At 60.2% G+C, this 22354-nt stretch overlaps 2 protein-coding genes across 5 annotated transcripts in view; one reads left to right on the top strand and one right to left on the bottom strand.

The window, feature by feature from the left end:
• The first annotated feature begins 368 nt into the window (after positions 1-368).
• PNOC (prepronociceptin) lies at positions 369-10172 on the top strand. 2 transcript variants are annotated; one of them, XM_083831181.1, is made up of 4 exons: positions 369-539; positions 3973-4109; positions 7545-7962; positions 9022-10172. In XM_083831181.1, the coding sequence occupies exons 2-4, from the start codon at positions 3990-3992 to the stop codon at positions 9069-9071; spliced, it is 588 nt and encodes a 195-aa protein (XP_083687307.1). In that variant the 5' UTR covers positions 369-539; positions 3973-3989; the 3' UTR covers positions 9072-10172. The 2 variants fall into 2 exon arrangements, with proteins under 2 accessions (XP_083687307.1, XP_083687308.1); XM_083831182.1 differs by having other exon boundaries at positions 392-539; positions 7545-10172.
• A 1535-nt stretch (positions 10173-11707) lies between these two features.
• The window catches only part of ZNF395 (zinc finger protein 395), a 251888-nt gene continuing 241241 nt past the window's right edge, over positions 11708-22354 (bottom strand). For all 3 annotated transcript variants that reach the window (XM_083831173.1, XM_083831171.1, XM_083831172.1), the window contains exons 2-10: positions 20905-21145; positions 18895-19082; positions 18446-18558; positions 17607-17842; positions 17414-17514; positions 16393-16657; positions 15510-15602; positions 15317-15420; positions 11708-15034 (exon numbers count right to left, since the gene is read on the bottom strand). In XM_083831173.1, the coding sequence (XP_083687299.1) occupies positions 14923-15034; positions 15317-15420; positions 15510-15602; positions 16393-16657; positions 17414-17514; positions 17607-17842; positions 18446-18558; positions 18895-19082; positions 20905-21135 (1443 nt within the window). In that variant the 5' untranslated portion in view covers positions 21136-21145 and the 3' untranslated portion in view covers positions 11708-14922. The remainder of the gene's footprint in view (positions 15035-15316; positions 15421-15509; positions 15603-16392; positions 16658-17413; positions 17515-17606; positions 17843-18445; positions 18559-18894; positions 19083-20904; positions 21146-22354) is intronic.

Below are 22354 nucleotides of genomic sequence, written 5' to 3'. Positions count from 1 at the left end.
CCCCCTTGGGCATCCCAAAGCCGAGCCCCACCCCCCCCCGCCCCATAACCCCCCCATCCTCCTGGTCCCCAGGGTGCTTGGGGACACCGTGCCCTGGTTCAGGCTGCGAGGCACAAATCCAGCACCCCTCTGCGGGTCCTTTACAGGGGGGGTGCCCCCCCTGTGCCCCCCATCCCCTCCCAGACGGGGATCTGGGGGGCCACGCACACCCCTTATCCCCTCCGGCACCCCCAAAATCCCGCCGCGACGCCGGAGGACGCCTCGCTGGGACGATGGGGACTGGGTTTGTCGGCCACGGAGGGACGGGGACAGCAAAGGGGTGGGTGGGTGGGGGGGGACACACACAAATCCCTGGCCCCCAGCTGCCGGGTGCCGTCTCAGCCGGCAGCCCCCGGGGGTGGGCTCAGCAGCGCACGTGTTCGGAGGATGGGGAGGGAGGTGTGGGGCCGGGTGTGCACACCGTCTATATATACCACCGTGGCACCGGCGCCGGAGGAGTCACGGAGCAGAGGAGCCGGCGGCTGACAGCACACCCGCAGGTAGGAGATCTCCTTCGGTTTGCATCCTACTTGGGTTTGGGGGGGAAATTTTTCTTCGTTTTCGTGTTTTTGTGTTTTTTTTTTCAGTCCGTTTTTTCAGGCTTCGATGCGTTTGGGAGATGTCCCTCTCCCCGCCAAGGGTTAAAGAGAAATATCTGCCTGTAAAGGAAAATATCTCGGCTCGCACGAGCAGCCCCTCCGCGCCGTGCTCGGCCGGGCGAGCACCTGCCAAAAAAAAGTTTCACCTTCCCCCAAATTGCCCCTTTTTGGACCCAAGCCGCCGAGGGACGCAACAGGAGCCGGCGCGAAGCCGCGGGCGCGGCAGGTGAGAGGCGAAGGGGTTTTGGGGCTCGCCCGCTGGATTTAACCAAAATCCCCCCCGTCTTTGTGCCTCCATCCCCGACGGCCTGCGGGGAGAAGCAGCAGAGCCTCCACACCGCAAATTTCCCCTCGCGGTGTTTCTGCCCCCCCTTTTTTTTTTTTAATATCCAGGACAAAAGGGGAAGGGAACTTCGCAACTTGGGCACCGCGGGATGCGCCGGGGGACGCCTGGCTTGGCAGGCACCTTTCCCCCTCCAACAGAGCACAAAAGGGAAGAAAATGTGGTTGTTGTTTTTTTGATGTTCCTTTTATTTATTTTTTTTTTCCCCTCGCAGCCCCCAATGAATGGCTGAGGAGCAGGGATGGACAGGGGGAGAAATTCTCTCCCTGGGCTTTTTACCTCTCGGCAGCCTCCCGCGGTCTGTCGCTGCCCCATCTGTGTTTATCGCCTCGCCGCAGTGTGTGCAATTTGGGCCAATTATGGCCAATTACCTGATCGAGGGGCTCAACAAAAGGAAGAGCTCGGTTTTTCTGCCGAGCTCCGGGGAAGCAGGGAGGGGGGGGGCTGCAGCCCCGACCCCCCCCCCGGCTTCCCCCAGCATCTCCCCGAGCCCCCAGCCCCTTCGCCGCTCGCCCAGCTGCCGGCACAAAGGTTTCGGGCGCCCTCGCGGGAGCCGTAGCATCGTGCTCCCCTTGGCTTCTCCCTTTTTTTTTCTTTTATTTCTTTTTTTTTCCGATGGCAACTTTGCATTTTTTTAATGCTGGAGGAGCGGGAGGGGAAGCGTTTTAGCTGGTGCCAGTGGGGGACACTGTTGGACAATATTGCGCCGCTCGGCCGGACCCCTTCCATGCGGCTCCCACCCGGCCGCCTCTCCCTGCCCGCCGGGTCAGGCCTTGCTTTGGGTTGGAAGAGCGGGGATTAGGAGAAAATAAAATAATAATCAAAAAAACCCTTAGGGCCAGCTCAGCTCCAGGCATGGAGCTTGTCCCCATACAGCAGGACTGATCCTGATCCCAAAGCACCGCCGCATTTACACCTGCGGATGCGTTGGCGATGCCGGCAGCAGCGTGCCGGGACCGTCCCCGGCGTTAGGATTTCCCCGGGGAAGAGGACGCGGCACCTCCCCGAGCAGCCCCATTTCGGCTGATTTTCAGCCCAAAAGCCCCGCGCCGCCCATGTTCCCGCTCGGCCGAAACCCAATCAAAGCAAATCGAATGAAGGCGAGTGCGGTGCAGCCGGCACCTGCTTCCCCTTCCTCCTCTCCTCGCGGGTTATTGATGTCCCACCGGCTCCGTCCCGGCCGCTGCCCCCCGAAATTAATCCCTCTAAACATCTGCACCTCCCGCGTCCTCCCACCCGGAGCCATAAATAAGAGCCAGCCGCCTTGACGGATAGCCAGACCCTGCTGTTATCAGGACTGCAGGCTGCATTGCCAGCAAATCCCTCTTTTTTTTTTCTTTACCCTAATACCAATATTAATGAGGATAAGTCAACTACGGACGAGGAGCCCCCGGGGGTGCCGTAGTGGTGGGGCTCACCGCAACGTTTCGGAGGACGCTACATCCCTTCAGCCCCAAAAAACATCCAGGCACAATTTGTGTGTGCCCAGGAGCTCTTCTGATGGGCTGGTTGCGTTTTGGGGTTTGGCTGAGCACTGATGCATGGTAGAGGGGGTTTTATTGTCTTTATTTTCTTTATTTTTGGGGCTCGCACCCTTCCTGCTCGATAACATCTTTCCATTAAGCAGCCGGGCTGTAATCCCTGAGCCTGCCCCGGCCGCGGTGCCACAGCCAGATGAGCCCTCCTGGGGACACCCGGACACCCCCTTCGGGGACATGCGATAGGGTTTGCAGCCCCGCTGCGGGGCCGAGAGATTTTCGGGGGGGTGGGGGGGGGGGCTTGCCCTCTCCCGTGAGCATCCTGCCAATCCTCTGACTCACGCCGGCAGCCAGTTTTAATGAGACTCAGCGAAGATTAAGCCTTAATTCCTGCTCCTTATCAGCTTTCCCTCCAGCAAATGACAAGCGGCTCGGCGAGGCTCTGTGTCACCGAGCTGGAAGGTGACCGTGACACCGGGCAGCGCGTGCCCTGCTCCTGTTGCAAGATGTTCCCATCTCGCTGGAAAATAAACGGGAATGAGCCCTGAGCCCTGCCCAGCCTGCAAAGGCAAAGCAAGCCCACCCTCAAAACCCCCCAAAGTGGCCCAAAATGACAATGGAGCACGGGTTGCGAAGCCACCGCTGCTGCCACCGAGGTCTTCCTCGCCTGCGAGCATCCCATGCCGGGGCGAAGCCGCCGAGCACGTGGGTTTTGGACCCCATCAGAAAATTGGGAAAAGCCGGGAAATCATTTTTTTTTTGAGGGGAATGATTCCTCACCTGCTCGTGGCTGAGCTTGAAGAAGGATTTTGGAGATCTCAGCCACCCCCTTGCCCAGGACGCGGCTCACACGAAGGTGCCACCAAGGGCAGCCCCGACCTCCGCGTCACCATTTGGCTCTGCTCCCGTCTCCTCGGCACCCCCCCAGAGGGCACAGTGCCCCCGGACCCGCTGTCAGGCACCACGGAGACTTCGTGTCCCTCTTCCATGGGCGCTGAGAGCCACAGGGAGGGGTTTGAGGAGGACCAGAGGTCCGTGGGGACGCATAGGGCTAAATAATCCTGATACGGGAGGAAAGCGCTCGCCGCTCTGCCACGGCCACGTCGCTTCACCACCACGTGCCACCGATGCCCGCATCGGTGCACATTGGGACCTCCCGAGACAGGGACAGGGGTGGCAGCACCCAAAACGCCCCTTGAAAATGGATGGGGAAGGGGAAATGGAACAGGGAAAGGCAGGTGGGGAGCTCCTCCTCACTCAGCCCCGGCGGTGTCCTGCTCGGGGACAGCCCCGACGTGCCTCCCCGCCACGTCCCGGCGCTAAAATAAGCCCTGCCGGCACTCGTGTCATGGGATAGCCTGGGAAAACGAAGCTGGGCGGGGGGAAGGAGGGGATCGTTTCCCAAAAAAAAAAAAAATAAATCATTTTGGGGAGGGCTGAGCGCTGCTCCTGCCCGTTTAGGAGGTGGCAGCGAGCGCGTGCCGGGGCTGACGGGTTTTGTCTCCGGCCGCAGCCGCTGCCATTGGCACCATGAGGGCCGTGCTCTGGGACCTGCTGCTGCTCTGCCTCTTCGCCCGGGCGCGGGGCGACTGCCGGGGGGACTGCCTGCGCTGCGACCGCCAGCTCTACAGGGACAGCTTCGACGTCCTCGTAAGTGCCCCCCGCGCCGGGTTGGGGCTTTGGGGTTCTTGGGAAGGGCGCCGGGTTTGTGGGGTGGTTGGGAATGATGAGCACTGAGGGTGCTGGTGTCGTTGTCCCTTCTCCGTGGGCACCCAAAAGTGCTATGGCCATGCCCAGGGACATTATCAAAGCCTACGAGGTGGTCCCAAGGAAAGGGGCAGCTCCGAGAGTGATGGCCCCAAGGCTCTGACGGCCACGGGATGGAGCACATTGTGCCGGGGAGGGTCCAAGACCCCCCTCATCCCCAGCTTTCCTGCCCTCGTGGCTCACGGCATCACCACCACGCACCCTGCCAGAGGCACCAGCACCCAAAAAGCCGCCAAAACTGCCTCTGAGCCCCAGCAGGACCAGCATTGTGCCCCAGCGGGGCTGCAGATACAAGCTGGGATGTGATATTCCAGGGGGGGCAGCCAGCCGAAGGGCTGCCGAGCCCAGGGGAGGTGCGGTGACGGCGAAAACGTCACGCTGCAAAGGGATGAATCAGCCTGTCCCTGCCCGTGATGCTTTCCTTTCCCCTCCGCTGAGCCGTGGCCGGGCTCTGGCCGGGAGCTTTGCTTTCCTCCCCGTTCCCCCTCCGCCCACGGGGAAGCATCGGCCGCCTCCTCGCTGCCGCTCTCCTCTCCATCAGCGATAAATCACAGCCGGCTGTGACGGGGAAAGCCCCCGGGGGTGGGAAACGGGCCCCAAAACAGCGGGGACCAGAAGCTCGGTGGAGATGCCGCAGCCACCCCATTGCTAAGTCCCAGTGGATGCAAGATCTGGGGCATGATCGCGCTGATTTGGGTCCAGAATATCGTTTTGCAGTTGGAAAGGGGCTCTGCCCTCCTGCTCTGTCTTCCCCCGGCACTGGTGGCCAGTGAGATGGGGAGGAAATGGGGTGGTCGGTGGCTCATGGGGTTGTGCCTCTGAGGAAGAGGAGCCCGGGGACCTTGGAGGCTCGGGTTCAGCCCGGGGAAGCGGCTTGTTGGGATTTGGCACAAAGCCCCCCATTTCCAAAGCAATGGCCAAGGAAATCCCATCAGCGAGGGGCTGATCCGTCCTCACCCAGGACTCTGGAAATGTCCACGTAGCTTTCCAAGGGCTGCAGAGCCGAGATTTCAGTGGTAGGGACAAGAGACGCCCTGAAGTTACTGCTGTGCCTGCACCATCGGAGCTGCCAGGGCAGGACAGGGACATCTTGGGAACATTGAGGGGACACGGGACAATAAGGGGACACGAGGGCTATCTCAGGGCCACCTCAGGCACACCTCAAGGCCACCTCGGAGTCATCTTGAGGCCAACAGGGAGTCTTTGAAGATGTCTCGGGGCCACCTTGGGGCCACCAGGGCCACTTTGGGGCCACCAAGGCTGCTCTGGGGCCACAAGGGCCACCTGGGAGCTACCGGGGCCACCTGGGGACCACCCTGGGGACACAAGGGAACACCTTGGGGACACGAGGGCCATCTCAGGGCCACCACAGCCCCCTCGGATACACCTCAAGGCCACCTCAGGGACTCCTTGAAGATGTCTTGGGGCCACTTTGGGGAACTGGTGGAACTGGTCTTCAAGATGCCACCTAGGGATGTGCAAACCCACGGTGGCACCGTTAATGCCAGCCCAAGGTGGGAGGTAGCCTTCCCAGCTACTTTTGCCTCTGGACATGGAGGAGCGTTGGTCCGTGCTTGCTTGGAGGACTCCCAAAGCACCACAAGGAGGCAGAAGCCATTTCCATGTGAACTAAGGCAACAGCATGAGGGCTGAGGACCCCGAGGTGACCGCGGGGCTGTGTTGTGGATGGATGGCAGGACACCGATGGCCTCCAGCTGGACGCCCTGGATGATTCCTCTCCAAGCCTATCAGCTAGAGATGCTATCTGCATGCAACGTCCTTCAGCCTTCATCCCCATTTGGGACATTGTCGGGACACCGAGCATCTGCAGGAGGCAACAACAAAGGTCTGGAGACCCTGGGGGCAGGACCTCGGCTTGGCCCAGGACACCCGCACAAGGACTGCTGTGGGTGAACGAGACCCAAAGTCACTTTGGGACAACTATTTTTCTTTTTTTTCTCTTCGTCCAAAGAGCCTGGTTGGTCTCAGGCATGGAAATTGTGAGTTGCTGCTGAGTCATGTGCTTGAGCTCCACATGGGACACCACGTGGGGACCTGTGGCACCTCTCACCCAGCAAAGTCAACAGACCCATGGCAAAGAGCGGTTCTGCAAGAGTTTTGGCCTTGCAGATGACCGTTTCTGAAAGCTATGAGACGGACACCGACATGTTTCGGCCAGAGGGCTCCTCGGGTTGGTGTTAAGCATTTGGAAGAGCCCGCCACGAAGCCAACTTGGGCTGGAAAGACGAGGCAAGGGAAGACGAGCCCTGCCTTCCGCGCCCTCCACCCCCAGTTCTGGATATTGATTAATTTGTCTCTCCTGGGATCTTCTCCTGGGTGGTTTCTCCTGGATGCTATCCCCAGCTGGCTCTGCGCCCTGTCTTGGTGGACCCTTGGAAAGGGATGGGACATGGCCCCGGTGGGACGCGCCCTTGCGAGCTGAGGAAGCCTGATGGCTTGGTGAAGTCGCTCTTGATGGCTCAAAGGCCACATCCTGATGGCCTTTGGAGGGATGTGGTGAGCAGGGCAGGCTCCTGGGGACATGGAGAAGGCACTTGTCTCTTCTCGGGAAAGAAGTCATGAAGGAGGATCTGGGGATGAGGCTGGTCCGCCTCACCTCGGTCCTGAGCATCATCCTGGAAAGCATTTCCTGACACATGAAGGACAAGAAGGTCATCAGGAGCAGCCAGCGTGGATTTATGGAGGGGAAGTCATGCTTAGCCACCCCGAGAGCTCTCTGCAGGGAGACGTCTGGCTTCTCTTGGCTTTTATAAGGCTTTTGGGACTGCCTCCCTTGACGTGGCCGTGGACAAAGCGTGGTGTAGATACCCGGCAGTGAGTTTGGCTGGGACCTGGGATGGGACGGGAGCCTGGGCTTCAGTGGAGAAGTGGGGAAAGGTGGTGGGTGATGGGGTTTGGGATGTGGAGCTGCCGTGGCAGCATCTCCATCACCTCTGGGAGCCTGAGCATGGCTAAAACCCTGGATTTGGGATCAAATGATGGCAGGCAAGTGTTGATGAGCTGCTGGTGACTTTCTGGGGTGTCTTCCAGAAGGTTGGATGGGCTACAAGTGGGGGGATGCCCAAGGACCCAAAGGATAATGGTTTTAAACTGAAAGAGGGCGGGTCTAGGTTAGATGTTAGGAAGAAATCCTTTATGATGAGGGTGGCGAGGCCCTGGACAGGCTGCCCCGAGGAGCCCCATCCCTGGCAGTGCCCGTGGCCGGGGGCTGGAATTTGTTGATCTTTAAGGCCCCTTCCAACCCAAAACATTCTGGGATTTCTGATCCGAAACCCGTCCCCGTGTCTCCCCGCGCAGGTCTGCATCCTGGAGTGCGAAGGCGAAGCTGTGCCGCGGGCCACCTGGGAGATGTGCGCCGCCTCCAACCGAGCCACCCCGCGGCGGGAGGCCACCGGTGCCGGCGTCTTCAGTGCCGCGGGGCTGGCAGAGGCGGCGGCGAGCCCGCTGCAGGTAAGCGAGCTGCTGCGGCGGCGGGACGCCGAAGACGGAGGCGCGGGGACGGCGCCGGGCGCTTTCCCGTCGCGGGACGAGGACATTTCCCGGCGGCTCGGCGGCGGCTTCCCGCGGGGGACGCGCGGCTCGTGGCCGGCGGCCCGAGGGGTGCAGAAGCGGTACGGGGGCTTCATCGGGGTGCGCAAGTCGGCGAGGAAGTGGAACAACCAGAAGAGGTTTAGCGAGTTCCTGAAGCAGTACCTGGGCATGTCGCCCCGCTCCAGTGAGTACGACATTGCCGGCGACCTCAGCGAGCACAACGAGATCTAGCCGGCCCCGCGGCACCCATTTGGAGGTGGATCTGCCATGGCCAAAAAAGTCAACCCATTGTCCCCCCGCCCCGAAACCTCCGTTAGGAATCGCGAGCCGGTCCCGTGCGTGCCCGGTTTTCTCCAGGAAGCGATGGCTGCTTTATTTTTAATTTTATTTTTCATTGCACCCCCCCCCAAAGTGCCATAGTTTTGCCCCATAAGACCCCACCCATCCCTGGCCCCTTTTATTTCTTTGTTGGTTTGTTTTTTGTTTTTTGTTTTTTCCTAGTAGTTGGGTTTTGCCCCATAAATGCCGTTTTCGCCCCGCTGAATGGCGATGCTGGATCTGGGTGGGGATGCTCCAGCGCTGCATTCCCCATTCCCACGGGTGCAAATTAAAAATGGGGGGAAAAAAAATAAAAATGGCTTGAAAAGACCAAGCCACGAGGCGAGGCTGCATGTCCCTGGCTCGGTGACAGCCCCAGGAAAGTCCCTTTGCCATCGGTCACACCGGGATGATGGGCGAAAGGGTTTTGTCCCCAACACCAAATAGGTACACAGAATGTTTCAGCCCCCAAAAAGCAGGAAAAAAAAATCAAAAAAAGGCAAACTTGTTGCTTTTAGAAATGAGATGAAGCCTCCCAAAAGCTTTGTGTTGGCAAAAACTAGCAGCGAGTGGGGGGCAGTCCCCGAAAAGCGGTGCCGGCGGGAGGAGAAGCCGGGATGGTCGGGATGCTCAGAGCCCCCAGCGCCTGCCCTGCACCCAGCGAGGCCACCCACCTCCCAAAACACCCAAAACTGAGGATTGGGGGAATTTTTAATTCCCCTCCCCTTTTTTATCTTTTTTTTTTTTTTTTCCCCCTCTTCTTTTTGTGCTGCGAGGCATCTCCCTAACATAGGGGATTTCTCCCCGGCCCCGCAGCCCCCGGGACCGAGCATCCCGGCCCCTCGCCCGCTCCGCTCTCAGCTGCATTTCTTTTTCTTTCTTTTTTTTTTTTTTTTTTCTGTTTTCTTTCTGTTTTTTTTTGTAGCGTTCCGGCACCGCGTCCCGGCACCCGCCACCAGGCACAGGCAAAATTAGCCCTGCTCCTGTCCACCCAAGCAGCCTCCACCTCTCTCTGACGGACCCCAAAGCGCTTCAGACTCGCACGCGTTCAGAAATCACTTTTCTCCCTTCTGGGGAGCAGCCACCTGGGTGCCCGCCCGTGACCGCTCTTCACTCGGTAGCAATTTAAAGCCAGGACGGGAAGGATTCGGCCACCGCCGGACACGGGAGCGAGGACGGCGGGGAGGGGGACCACCAAAAAAAAAAAAAAAAAGAGGAAAACGGGATTTTTTGCAAAATTCGCACCTCGCTCGGCCATTGGAAACACCCCACACGTTGGACGCAGTGGAAAATAATGATTTTTTTTTTTTTTTGGTTTTGCTCCCCCCTCCCCCCCCCAAGATTATTATTTCACGCTTTTGGGCATCCCCTCCCAGCCCCAGCCCCCCCACCAAGACCCCGGCCGGGGGATTTATCCGCACCCCCCCCGGATTTATCCCCACCTTTTTGGCTGGGGGATGCTGAGACACTGAGAGGTCGCATCCCGCCGTGGCTCGGTCCCCGTGCGCCCGCAGGAGGGGACCGGAGCACGGTGCAGCACCCAGGGCTGGGTAGAAAACACCTGGAATTGTGGTTTTATTTTTTTTTTTCAATATGATTTATTATTATTATTTTTTTTTTGCGCTTTCCTTGAGGTTTGATAAGGACTCCGGGGTTGACTTCTTTGCTCAGCAACACAGCCGCGCGTGCGTCTCTTGTCGCGTCCCCCCGGCATGTATCGCGTCCCAGCTGCCGTCCCCGCCGGGGCGCCTTCCCGGGGCTCCCAGCGTGACCCCGGAGCCGTGTGTGTCCCCCCCCCCAACCCTTCTGCCTAATTTGCTGCCCGAAGCATGTCCCGCGTGCCCCGCGCCCGGGTCTCACCCGCAGCGCCGCCCCTTCGCCGTTTGTACAAAAAAAAAAATGATAATGAAAAACCCGACGCACCCCGTGGAAACAAACAAAACAAAACAAAAAAAACAGCAAAAAAAAAAAATCTCGCCCCCCCCTCCTCCCCCCTGTTCTTTTTAATTGTTTCATACAAAGATTTCTCCATTAAACTTGTACATAGCAAAAGGATTAATAAATTAGTTTACTGTTTCTACGATCTCAGTGCGACTGGCGACCGTCACTTGGGTCAACGCTTGCAGCGCAAGGTCCCTGCCGCCCCCCACCCCGGGGGGCTCGATCCGCCCCGCTCAGCTGGGAAATGGCGTGGTTTTAGGGGAAAAAATGAGATTTTTGTAAATGTGCATGATTCCCAGCAGAGATCCCCCCCCCGGTATGGGCTGCGACAGTGCTTCAGGGGGCGTCACGTCATTGTACACGTGTCCTATGGGACAAAAAGGGGTGGATCGGGGGGGTTATTTGGGGGGAAAAAAGGGGATTTTGTAGCTTAAGAGAGGGAGGGGGAATACGCACAAAGCAGATGGAAAAAAAAACAAGAGGGAGACACCAGGAGATGCGGGTCAGGCTGAGACCGTGCCTGCTCACTTCGGCAATGTCCCCTACAGTGGTGACCCCAGTGCTCGATGCCAAACTTCGTCCCCGGGGTGCCGAGCAGCTCCTGTCCCCAACGCCACGTGCCAGCCTCCCTTTTCGGTCAGGGCGATGAGGGATCCCACACTGGGATGCTCCAGCCTCTGCCGTGCTGCATCCCCAGGGGAAAATTTGGGGTCTGGGCTCCCTGCCCCGCAGGGCACCGCCAGCCCGGCCACCGCTCGGTGGGTGGCACGGTGCCAATCCCCGTCAGATTTGGGGAGGTGGTGGCATCGCGGCTGGTGCCGGGTGGGTTTTAGTATCGTCACCGAAACGCCGTGGCCGGGTCTTGCCGGGAGGCTCGGGGTTAATCTACGGGGGTGCCCCCAGTGCCCCCAGTTCGGTCCCAGTTTGCAAAGCCACGGGGGTGGCGAAGAGAGGGGACCGGTGCCGCGTTTTTGGCCGGTGGGCATCCATTGCTTTGTCCACGTCCAGCTAGGAGCGGCGGTCCCCGCGTCCCTCCGCTACGGGGCCACGAAACCCTGCGGACCTGCTCGGAATTGCATCCACTTGGTGCTCCCAGATGCAGTTTTTTATCCTTCGGATTTTTTTTCCTCTCCTTTCCCACGCAGGGCAGGCATCGCCACCTGTTGCATCCCCATTCGGCCCTTCTCTCCAGACTTCAGCCTCTCCTCCCACCCTTTTCCGCGTCCTCTTTCGCCTCCATGCGCAAAAAAAATAAAAATAAAAACCGTTATCCAGGCTTTTCGCAGCACAAGGCAGCTTCTGAGGTCAACGGAGCGACTTGCAAGGGGCTGCGAGACCTTGCAGAGCCCCCCGCAGCGGGACACCGCCTGAAAACCCGCTGGGGTTGGCACGCGCCGACCTCCCCTTGCAGCTTCCAGGCTGAAACTCGATGGGTTTGGGGTTCGGGGGAGGAAAACCACCACCGAGGGAAAAGGAAGCGGAGCATGTGCTGCAGGAGGGAGAGGCAGTGCCATCGGCGGGCGGACACTGCTATCTAGTGGTGCCAGAAGTGGTTGTGCCAACGGGGAAGAAATATTCGGGGCTGAGCGCGAGCTGGGCAGAAAGTGCAAGGGGAGAGGGACGCGACGCGGGGACACGGGCTGCAAGGACGAGGCAGAGCCAGCAAGGCGTCAGGCAACTTTTCTTTTTATTTCTTATAAAATATATTTCATATTGCTGCTGTAAAAATTACATTTCACATTTTTATTTTTTTTTTTAAATTTCTTTTTTTTTTTTTTTTCCCAATAAAAATAATACTTGGAAGACAGCCGAGAAAAGCTCCGAAGAAGACAGAAAATTCACCGATACGGCATCATCCCAGCCCGGCCGGGCAGCGGGGGCCCGCAGGAGCATGGGGACGAGCGTCCCCAACCCCTTTTCCCCGTGCCACCACCGCCTGTCACCCACCCCGATGTCACCCACTGATGGTGACGGGGAGCTGGGTGCCAGCGCGGGGCCACCCTGTGCTACGTGTGCTCGGTTTTCCTCTCGGGGTGCAAGCACCCTCAGCAGCAGCGGGGCGTCACCGTGGCCGGGCTGGAGAGGGAGAGCAGCCTCCAATTAGTGCCCAATTAAGAGGTTCCTATATACATACATACACGTGGGAGGCAGCCGGACCAGGGAAAACTCTCCAAGCTGAGTTTACAGGCTGGGGCTGAAGAGGAGTTGGCTGAGAGCAGAAAAGATGGTCGGGAGCTGGCTGGAAGCGAGTTCAAAAATAATGAAGGGAAGGGATGGGAAAGGGGAGAAAAGCGAAATAATGAGACGCCAGCCGCCCCGACAGGCGCTGTGGAAGCCTGCTATCATCGCTGCAGAAAGACGAGAAGGCTTTTCTGCTTTAAAGTGTGAAAAAAAACAAACAACGAAATAGTCCCGAACTGAAAGAAAAAAAAAAGCAACCCTGCACCAGTTTCTCCATTAAAAACAAGAACAAAAAAGGAAAGAGCCACGAGCAAAAGGACGATTTTGTCCAGTTAAGTCTGTACCGCAAAAGCCCTCAGAAGAAAATCAGCTGTAGGCGCCTCCCACCCCCTGGATAAAACACTGATACGAAACATTCCTGTGCAGGAAAATCCTGGCAGTAAGTGCTATTCCCTGGGGGGAGGAGGCACTGCACGGGCTGGGGGTGGCGGGGGCAGCATCCCCCAAATTTTGGGGGGTCCCACCGTGCCCCCGTCTCACCCGGGGACCCAGCACACCACGCGCGCCTGCTTATTCCAGAGTCATCGACACCTTTTCATCCTACAAAAATCGCCTTTAACAGAAAGTTATTTCCCGTTTCCCAAACCCAGGCTCCCCGCAGCGAGAAAAACCCTGACCCGAAGCAGAAGAAGGGCGAGGGGTTGGTGCGGATTGTCGGACGCTGCACCCTGCTTTGGGGGGGCGAAGCCCCGGGGCGGCGATGGCCCCGCAATGGCTTGCGTGACGTTTCCTGAGTGATGGGGACCCAAACGGGGCCCCCACCTCCGTTTTGGGGCAGGAAGGGCATGGGAAGCAAGAAGGGAGAACCTCTGGGTCTCTCCGAGTCGCGGGAGCAAAGGCACGGGGGCTGAGGGAACTCCGAATTCACCCTTTTTGCAATTTTATGTCCATGCTCCGGGTGCTGCTTCAAGGCTCTTAAAATTTGGGAAGGGAAAACGCGGCGAGGTGCGGCAGGGGGACTTCCCAAAGCAGCACTTTGTCACTTCTGGACCCCCCCACGGAGAGCGACCTGCACCTTCAGCATCACCAAAAACCCACGGGACAACCGCGCTGGGCTGCGCGGGGCAAAGCGGGGACGGCCAGCGGCAAACCGGGGGCCTGCTGGCTCTGCAACCCAAAGGTCAGCTGGCAGCGAAGGCCTGGGGGCGTTTTTAAAAAGAAAGCAAACTAAAAGCAAGTTTCTGAGTAGTGCAAGAAGCCCACCGCGCAGCTAATTGCCACCAGGACGCAGGGCACGAACCTGAAAACCCGCTGCTGCAGTGAAGCGCCAGCCCCCGCTCCGGGGCCGGCCGATGCCAGCAGGAGAGGAAAGGGCTTTTCCAACACCCCAGCATAATGCAGGCTCCAGGAGGAGAGAAGAGAGGTTCTGGAATGATATTCTGTTTATATATACAAAATTATAGCACAGGAAAAAAAAAAAAAAGGTTGGCAAGCACCAGTAATATCTGTATATATAAACCCGCCTCGCCTCCCCTGTCCCCTTCAACGGCAGGGCTCGCGTCCATCCAGGAGCAAAATAATTTGTCAGAGCCACACGGTTTGGTTTTACGGGGGATTTTAGTTGTACCGCGTGGCCCTTAAAGTCACCCCAGGCTCGGGCCTCGCGCTGGGATCGCTCTCGGCTTGGCGGCTGCGGGTTAGGGGCCGCGAGTAAGCCGCCAACACCGAATAATATCAAAAACGCAGCAAGAAAAAAAAAAAAGTCCCGATTCCTGCCCCGCTGCGGATGGGGTGCGAAGCAAATTTTGACGTGGCTTGCCAAAACGGGAGCCGTGCTGTGATGCTAAGGGAAAGCCCTTCCCGGTCCTCCCAGCTGCCTTTACGGGTGAAGCCAGAAGTTCTTTTAAAAAAAACCAAAAAAGTTTGTTCAGCCTGGCTTCGAAAGACGCGGTGAGGGCCACGATGTAGGTTTTCACGGAACGAAGCAGAGGTACAAAGCCTAAAATGAGAAGGAATAGCTGCTTTTGCTTTAAAAACCCCGACCGTTTTCCTGATCGCAAGGTTTTTCTTCCCTCCAAACCAACAAACTGGAACCAGACGCGCGCAGACCCGAGCTACCGTGCGATGCAGCGCGAATAAAGCCCACATCCACGTGGGCACCGGGGAGGGAAACCCGTGACTCCCGCCCCGAGAACCATCCCCGCCCTGCTAGCAACGGCCCAACAGCATTTTTTTAAAGCTCTCATTGTTACTGACACCATCCCTTAAAGGACACGAGGGATTTGCGCTTTCTAGGTAGCGAAGGGAGAGGGAAAGCTGCCTCGACGCCTCGCCCCGGCCGCAGTGCGGCGGTTCGGGAGGCTTTAGTGCTGACCTGGGAAATGCAGGGAGCTCTTTGGTCCCCAGATCACCTATACAAGCTCCCCCCGACCGCCGAGCCGCCGGCTTCCTCCTCCCAGCCCCGCTTTTTACTGTACAAAGGGAGATATTCTTCATGTTTTAAAAAAAAAAAAAAAAGTTGGAAAACGTTTCCTTTTTTTTTAAAAAAAAAAGAGCAAACCCAGCTGATGTACAATATACAGAAGGAGGAATTTACACGCAGCTCTGGAGGTCTCTTCTGGAGTCCCAGGAGGTGCCTCCAAGGTCCCTGGTTGCAGCAGTGAGGGACTCCGGTGCTCCCCGGGCGGGAGCAGGGAGGGAAGGCTCAGTCCAGGAAGCGCTGGCAGGCTTTTTTCCACCGGCAAGCCGTGCACCACTGGTCCCGGTGCTCGATGCCGTACACCTTACGGCACTTCTTGGCTTCACCGCGGACTTTCCTGCGAAGGGAAGAACCAAAATTTACCCCGAACTGCAGAAATTTCAGGTGACATCTCTGTTGTACCTAAGGGCAAGCCCCGTTAAGCGCCGCTGAGCGGCATTTTCATACAATCCTAGAATCGTGAAGGTCGAAGAGACCTCCGAGATCACCTGGCCCAACCACCCCACCACCGATGTCACCACTAAACCACGTCCCCGAGCACCACGTCCACCCTCTCCTCGAGCACCCCCAGGGACGGTGACCTAGGAACACATCCCTCCCGCTCCGACGGGGCCCTCACCTGGTGCTGAGGGGCACGCGGGGCGGCGAGGCGACGATCAGGTGGGACTTGAGCATCGGCGTGGGCGGCTGGGGTTCGCTGAAGCTGAGCGACCGGCTCCGCACCTGCGGGGACAGCCAGCGAAGGGACATTGAAACCCGGGAGCGAGCCCTGGGAGCTCCCCAAGGAGCAAGGGGAAAGGACGAGGACTCACCGGTGACAGGGACGGGAGAGTCGAGGTGGCGGTGGCCCAGCTGATGCTGGTGAAGATATGGGGGGACACTGGGATTTGGATGGAGGGCAAGGCCTGCGGGGAGAAAGGGGGGAAAAAAGGGGGGTCAGCATTAGCCCCGGGGGGGTCCCGTTCCCACGTGCTGCCCCACGGGCGTTCGCCTCCCTGCACAGACCAGCATGGGGCACCCCCAAAGTGGGAGCACTGGGGGTGGGAAGGAAACCCCTGGTGCAAGCCCTCCTTTGGCTCCTGCTAACACAGGACGGGGCACGTGCGACAGAACCCTTTGCTAGGGTGCAGCTGCTTCACTCCTGTGACTGCGTGTGCTTGCAGGGCTCACGCCCAACCCCAGGCAGCAGCCTACACGGGCGTGCTTTTTTTTTTTTTGCACCCGTTTACGTAGGCTCCAAGGAGCTTTCTGCCTTTAGTTAGGCTGGCAAGGAGCTTTCTGCCTTCGGTTACGTATCCGCTCCCCGGGGCGGGAACGGAAACGGAGCGTATGGATCTGTACCCCCCACGCTCAGCTCTCCAGCAGCCCCTGCAGCTCCGAGGACACCACGGCAGGGGACACGGGACAGGCACCGGGGACGAGGCCACCGCCCCGTGGCGTCTCCAGGTTCCCCGAGCAGCAGGGCCGCGCAGGATCCGGCACGGCCGCATTCCAGCCGGGCGCTATCTGCCGGGAGCGGGGCGTGTTGCATACCACCGCCGGGTAATTGCAGGGGAGCAGCGGAGGCCGACAGCTCCGCTGGCCCGCCAACAGCCTCAGCGGCAGCCCCCCGAGCCCCCCAACCTCAGCGGCAGCCCCCGAGCCCCCCAAACCCCCGCCCGGCTGTTGGCAGGGCAGGAGGCGGCAGCAGCTCACCTGGTAGGCGTGATCGGCCTGGATGTGCCAGAAGGAGCTGGGCGCAGACTGGCTGAGCGCGCTGCTGCCCAGGGCCGGCTCCAGCGCCGGCGGTTCCAGCAGCAGAGCCTCCGGCTTGGCCAGGGCTTGCTGGATGACGATGGGAGCGGACGCGGATACGGACGTGGGGCTGGCGGCCGCCTCCGGCGCGGGCTCTTCCTTCACCTGCACTTCGGTGTAGTAGAAATCCTCTTCCCGCTTCCGCTGGTCGGAGTCGGCGCTGTCTCTGCCAGGGAGAAAAGGGGGAAAGGGGTGATAAAGGCAGCTCCCGGGGCGGGGAAGGGGGTGCTGCAAGACAGGACGGCTCTGCCTGCAGGCACCGAAGCATCCCCCGTTGGCTGCGCCTGTGGCAGCACCTGGCACGCTGAAGGAAGGTCAGCGCATCCTCCAGCACCTGCAGGAACACCGGCACGGTGAGCAGGCACTGCTGAAAAAACCCTGCTTTCTCATCGATCTCATTTAGCGTGGCTGCAGGCGAAGCCCTGAGGTTCGCCCAAGAGGGGAAAAAAAAAAAAAAAAACAAGCCTTTTTGGTTATTTTCCCGCTGCGTTTCTCCGGCACTGGATGGCAGTCCAGCGCTGCCGCTGCGCCACAGCACTCTTCCCGGAGCATTCGCATTTGCAAGAGAGGAGGAGAAAAACGCGTAGAAGGACAAAAAAACGGAGGCTGTGGTGAGGATCGCAACAGCGAAGCCGCTCCCCACACCCTAATCCGGTGCCTGAGGCAGACCCGAAGCTGCACAAACTAACCCTGGGCACTTTCGCCCCTGAAAATTTCCAGTCCTGAAGCCCGGCTCCTGCTGCAAGGAGGGGGACAAGCGACAGCAGGCTGAGAGCCGCCAAGCTCTGCGCACAGAGACACGGGGCACCTCTGGTTCTGGGGTTATTTAGCGCAGGAACCGGTGGCTCCCGGCGCGCTCAGCACCAGGGCACGGCGGTTTGGAGGCCGGGCAGGGGCTGAGGAGGTGAAACTTCGGCCTTACCCCAGGTGCTGGGTCCTGACGTGCCGCTTGATGCCGACGATGGAGCGCAAGACCTTGCCGCAGCTCGGCCACAGGCACTTGTACATCACCTTCACCGAGTTCTGGGGGGACAGAGAGAGCCCGCGTCACCCCCAGCCCGGTGACAACGGCCCCTGGGGGGGGTTTGTCCCCGGGGTGCCGGCGTTTCTGGTACCTTTCTCTTCCGCGGAGCCGGCTCGTCGAGGAGAAAGGGGTCGGAGTCGGTCTCGAAGCCGTCGTCAGCCGGCGGGGAGCTCAGGGCCTCGCTGGAGTGCTTGGGGCTGCCCTCGGGGTGGGGGGGCGAGGGGGTGGAGATGTCGCTGCCCCCGCTCCAGTGCCCGCTGGTGGTGCTGCTGCCGCTGTCCGACACGTCGCCGCTCTCCTTCCAGGGATCGCACGCTGCCCGCGAGGCTGCGTGGAAGGGACACGCAGCCACCGTCACCGTGGGGAGGACAAAAGGCCCCCCCCCAAGGGGGCTGAGAGCACCCCCGAGGCTGGATATAACCGCGACGACATTTCCCTTCTGTTTTTTGGTTTTTTTTTTTCGCGTTTTTAAACGAAGCCTTCGCGCCTTTGCTCGGTGCCAGCTCCCCCTTTTATCCCACGTCCCCATCCTCGTCCGAGGCGGGGGGGGGGGCACAGCCAGCAGGCGGCGGGCGGCCGGCGCTGGGGCACGCACCATTTCCCACGGCTCCCAGCTGCTATTTTTATCCCCTCGGCTCCATTTGACTCCTTGGGAATGAAACCGCCTCTAAAAAAAGGAGCAGCCGGGCGGTGCTCCCCGGCCCGGGGCTCCCCGGCCCCCCCCCAAGGACGGTCGCGGAGGGCAGGGTCACCCCGTCTGCACGGTCCCCAGCGGCACCAGCACCACGGGCTCCTCTGGGGCACATCCAGCCCAGCCCAGCGGCTGTTTGGTGGCACCACGGCCCGTATTTCTCCATTTTTGAGGGGAGATGTCGTTATTCTTATATGTGTTTTTTTTTTTGTTTTTTTTTTTTTTTAATGCACACTCACGGGGGATGCCGCTGTCGCTGGCAGGAGGGCTCTGCACCACGGGGCTGCAGGAGAGGCTGGTCAGCACCATGGCCGCCACCATCTCGTCCATCTCCACGGCGGCATCGTCTTTCCTGCACCGCGGGGTGGGGGTAAAGAGATGTAAAATGCGTGGAAGAAAAAGCAGAGGAACATCCCGCCACGAGCAGGGGAGCCGCAACAACCTGCAGCAGGCTCCCACCAGCGCCTCGCAGACTCGGGGTCATTTTTTAAGCCAGCAGGAAGGACGTTTTCTCCCTTAAAAGCAGCATTTGCGGGAAATAAATCCCCTTCATCCTCAACTGCGCCGCTCTCAGGCTAACCCACCCTTCGGTAAGGCAGGGGTATCTCCCCGTCACCTCTCCCTGCTGGCAGAGAACCGAGCGTTACCCCTTCCCACCGGGCTGACGCCGCCAGCCCGAGGCACGTACCTCCTGGGGACGTCGATGCTGCTGGACACCGATCTCCGCAGCGCCTCGGCCGCGGCCGGCCCCACGTCCCGCGCCCTCCAGCACGCGTGCAAGCCCTGCTCGGGCTGCAGCACCTTCACCTTGTCTCTGGGGGGGTCGTGCTGCTCCGCCAGCCCCGCGTACTCCTGCCCGCTGTAGGCGACGAGAACCTGAAAAAAGGGACAAGGGGAGGTTTGTGGGTGCCGTCAAGGGTCCTGACCCGTGCGCGTGGATGTCCCCAGAGCAGGGGGATTTGGGACGAAGGCTGTCTCAGAGCTGTCCCAGCAAAGCAGGGGGGGGTGCTGGGGCTCACCCCAACCCCACTGCTGAAAGCTCTGCCCCTCCCCAGCGCGTGCTCCCCACCTCTGGCGATCTCACCGTCAGCTGCTTCGCAGAGCATCGCCCCTTTGGACGGACTTTTCCCCGGTTAATTTGCCTGGCTCGGCTTTGCTTGCGTGCCACCCTGCGGCACGGGCGCCCCCAGTTATTACAACCCCCGGAGAAACCACGTAGATGAGAGGACGGAAAGCCAGGGAACGGAGGTCTCCTGGGGGCAGCGACCTTACGGCCGCACCTCGGTTCCTCGGGCAGGAGGAGGCGTTCGGGCCTCACCTCCTCCTCTGTCACAGCGGCTCGCTTTCTTCTGACGGGGCTGCTCCGCGCCACTACCAGCCCCGAGCCTATTTCTGGTAATGGCAATGTATCCGTGTCCGGAGACGCTACGTGCGTCTGTGGCTATTTATAGGCCCAGGAGCCCTCTTTAGAGAAACGCTGCGGCGGTGTCGCACCGAGGGACCGCTACGGGACGGGCACACGCGCCCGTACACCGACCGGGGAAAGCGCCCGAGACCGTCTCGGGTGGGACATCCAGCAGGAACAACGGGGTGGAAAAAAAAAGCCACGGGGGCAGCAGGGCTAGAAGGACGAGCACCAGGAGCAGCCTGACCTCCCTCGCAGCCCGTACCCCTTCCTGATGCTCCCCAAAACAAGGAGCAAGGCTTCCCCACGAGCACCATCTGTCCCCTGAGCCGGGCACCACGCAGGGAGGTGGCGTCTCCTTTGCTCTGCGAAGCCACCAGGACAGAATCCAGCTGTGCTGCCGAAATCCCCACCCCCCCCACCCCCAAAGTTGCTGTTTTAAAGTCATTTCCAGCAGCAAAGCAAGCGGGCAAAAAACCCTCCCCGCGCTGGAGCACGTAGGAGAAAACAGCTCCCAGCGTCCCCGCGGCTCAGAAACACGGGGCAGGAGGAACCTGCCCTCCCCGCAGCGCGGTGCCGGGCGCAGGAGGAGCCAGAAAACCCACCAGGGGCTTTATTTGCACAACCTCCGCCCGGAGAAGCTTTTACAGCTCTGCAGGTAGGAGCCACGAACGCGCGCTGCTCCCTGCCGCAGGCCAAGGCACGGCCCTCGGGAGCCCAGGGGACAAGACCCGGGGGTGTCACCACGTCTGGGTGACGTTTTGGAGGAGCTGTCACCCCCCCGTCCTCCTTTCTTCCCCAGGGGCTGCCTCCCCAGGTAGGTCCTTACCTGCAGACCCTAAATCCTGGGGCAAAAAGCTGCCGCGGATGCAGCTCGAAGCCCGAGCAGGAGCTGGGGGGGGGGGCTCCCCTCCACCACGTGGGGTGCCTTCGGGTGTTAGGATGGATTATGGGGAGATGGGAGAAGCTCACGGAGGAGCAGTCCTCTGGGGGGGGGGGAAACGAGGTACGAAACCCGTCTCCTTTAGCCTCAAAACGTTTGGAGAACACCGGAGGGAAGCGTCCGGTCGTCTCCAGACACCCACTTTTAGGATCGGAGGCAGCAGACGGGGCCCTGCGCGAGGCAACAGTGACCCAAACCCATCAGGCACAGCCGGGGCCAGGTGCACCGACGCCAGCACCCATTAACAGCTCCCCCAATTACAGATCCCCCTCAGACCTTTAATTAGGGGAAACCCCCCAGGTTTACCCCCCACCCCCCCATTGCCCCGAGCCAAAAGCCTCCTTACGCACTTGCTGCCCGGCGCAGAGCTGGTGATGCCCGGGGCTGGGGAACCTGGGTGCCCGGCTGCTCTCCTCCGCCGGCTGCGGGCAGGATCCGTCCTCTGCCGCGTGGGCTGGCGGGCGGCCGAGGTCGGCGGGCAAGGCGTGGATCTGGGGGGCCGCCAGCACCCCGTCGGGCGCCGAGACGCGGGTGCCGAGCAGGGAGCGCTTCCCCAGGCGCCTGGACAGCACGCTCGCCATCTCGGCCACGCTGCGGGGTTGGGGAGGGAGGGGGGGGGGAAAAAAACACAGGGAGGTTATCTCCGGCACAGGACTGCAACGCGCAACCAGCATCCCCACCCCAAAAACCCGAGGGGGTGCTTCCCCCCACACCGTCATCACCCCGGGGAGCCAAAGCCACGGCTCGGCGATGCTCTGACATCTCCACACGCCCGGGGGCTCAGGCACGTGGGGATGGTGCCCATATAAGCCCCGTTTTTGCCGATTCCACACCAAAAGCAGCCCCCCCCCCCACGATGCTCTCCTTTCCTCCACGCTCCCCTTCTCGGGGCTTTTGGGGAAGCTTCCCGCAAGCTCGCACCTCGTGCCCTGCACTCCCAGGGTCAAGGAAACGGCCGCGTCCTCCTGCCCAGTTTTGCTTAAAAACGAAGCCTTTGGAGCATTTTGGTCTAAATAATCCTCCTGTAACTATTCCTAGCCTATTTTTGCTCAGGTTGGTGTGACTCTAGCAAGCACATGCCGACAGCTGCCTCCCCTGGCTTGTTTCTTTGGGCTTACAGTTTTTTACTGCTGTTTTCAAAGAAAAAAAGTGGGTTTAGGGTTCCTTAAAACCAAGAGAAATCCAGGCACGGGGACAGGCAACGCATCCTGGTACAGCCGAGGGCTGCAGCACCCACTGGGACCGCAAAAACTCATCCCTTCCTCTTGCCAGCATCTCCCCCGTGCCTCGGGATGCACCCCAAAAAAAAACCCTCACATCCCTCAGGGTGCCAGACCCGGCCGTGGGGGTTTGCCGGTGGCCGGCACGGGGGTTGAGGCAAGAGACGCTTGGTTCGGGGTCACAGAGCGGCGGCGTTTTACTGCAAGACGCGAGGATTTCGTTACATCTGGGCCAGGCAGCGCTATCGCGCGCGCCGTCCCAGAAAAGCTTCCCGAGTCGTCCCCGGGCAGGGTTACTCCAAACCCCGTCCCGCTTCGAAGGACGCCCGGGATTTCCGAGCTGCTTTAGGAACGACCCCGCGCGCTCGGCTCGCTCCGTCCTGCCCCGAAATCCGCCCCGTCCCCGAGCAGAAAACGAACGGCGCCTTGGGAGCCGTAAAGCGGGCAGCAGGAAGGGAAGGAGGCGGCGCGCGGCGGGGACGTCGCCGCCGTCCCGCGATGGAAGAGGACGCGAGCGCCAGCGCGGCGCCGGCCCCAAAACGCCAGCGCCGGGCCGCGGCAAAAGCCCTCGGCCTCGCTC

Source organism: Anser anser, assembly GCF_964211835.1.
Source record: "Anser anser genome assembly, chromosome: 3".
Classification (NCBI taxonomy): domain Eukaryota; kingdom Metazoa; phylum Chordata; class Aves; order Anseriformes; family Anatidae; genus Anser; species Anser anser.
Note: the sequence above shows the minus strand (reverse complement) of the source record. Positions and strands in the feature narration are given on the sequence as shown.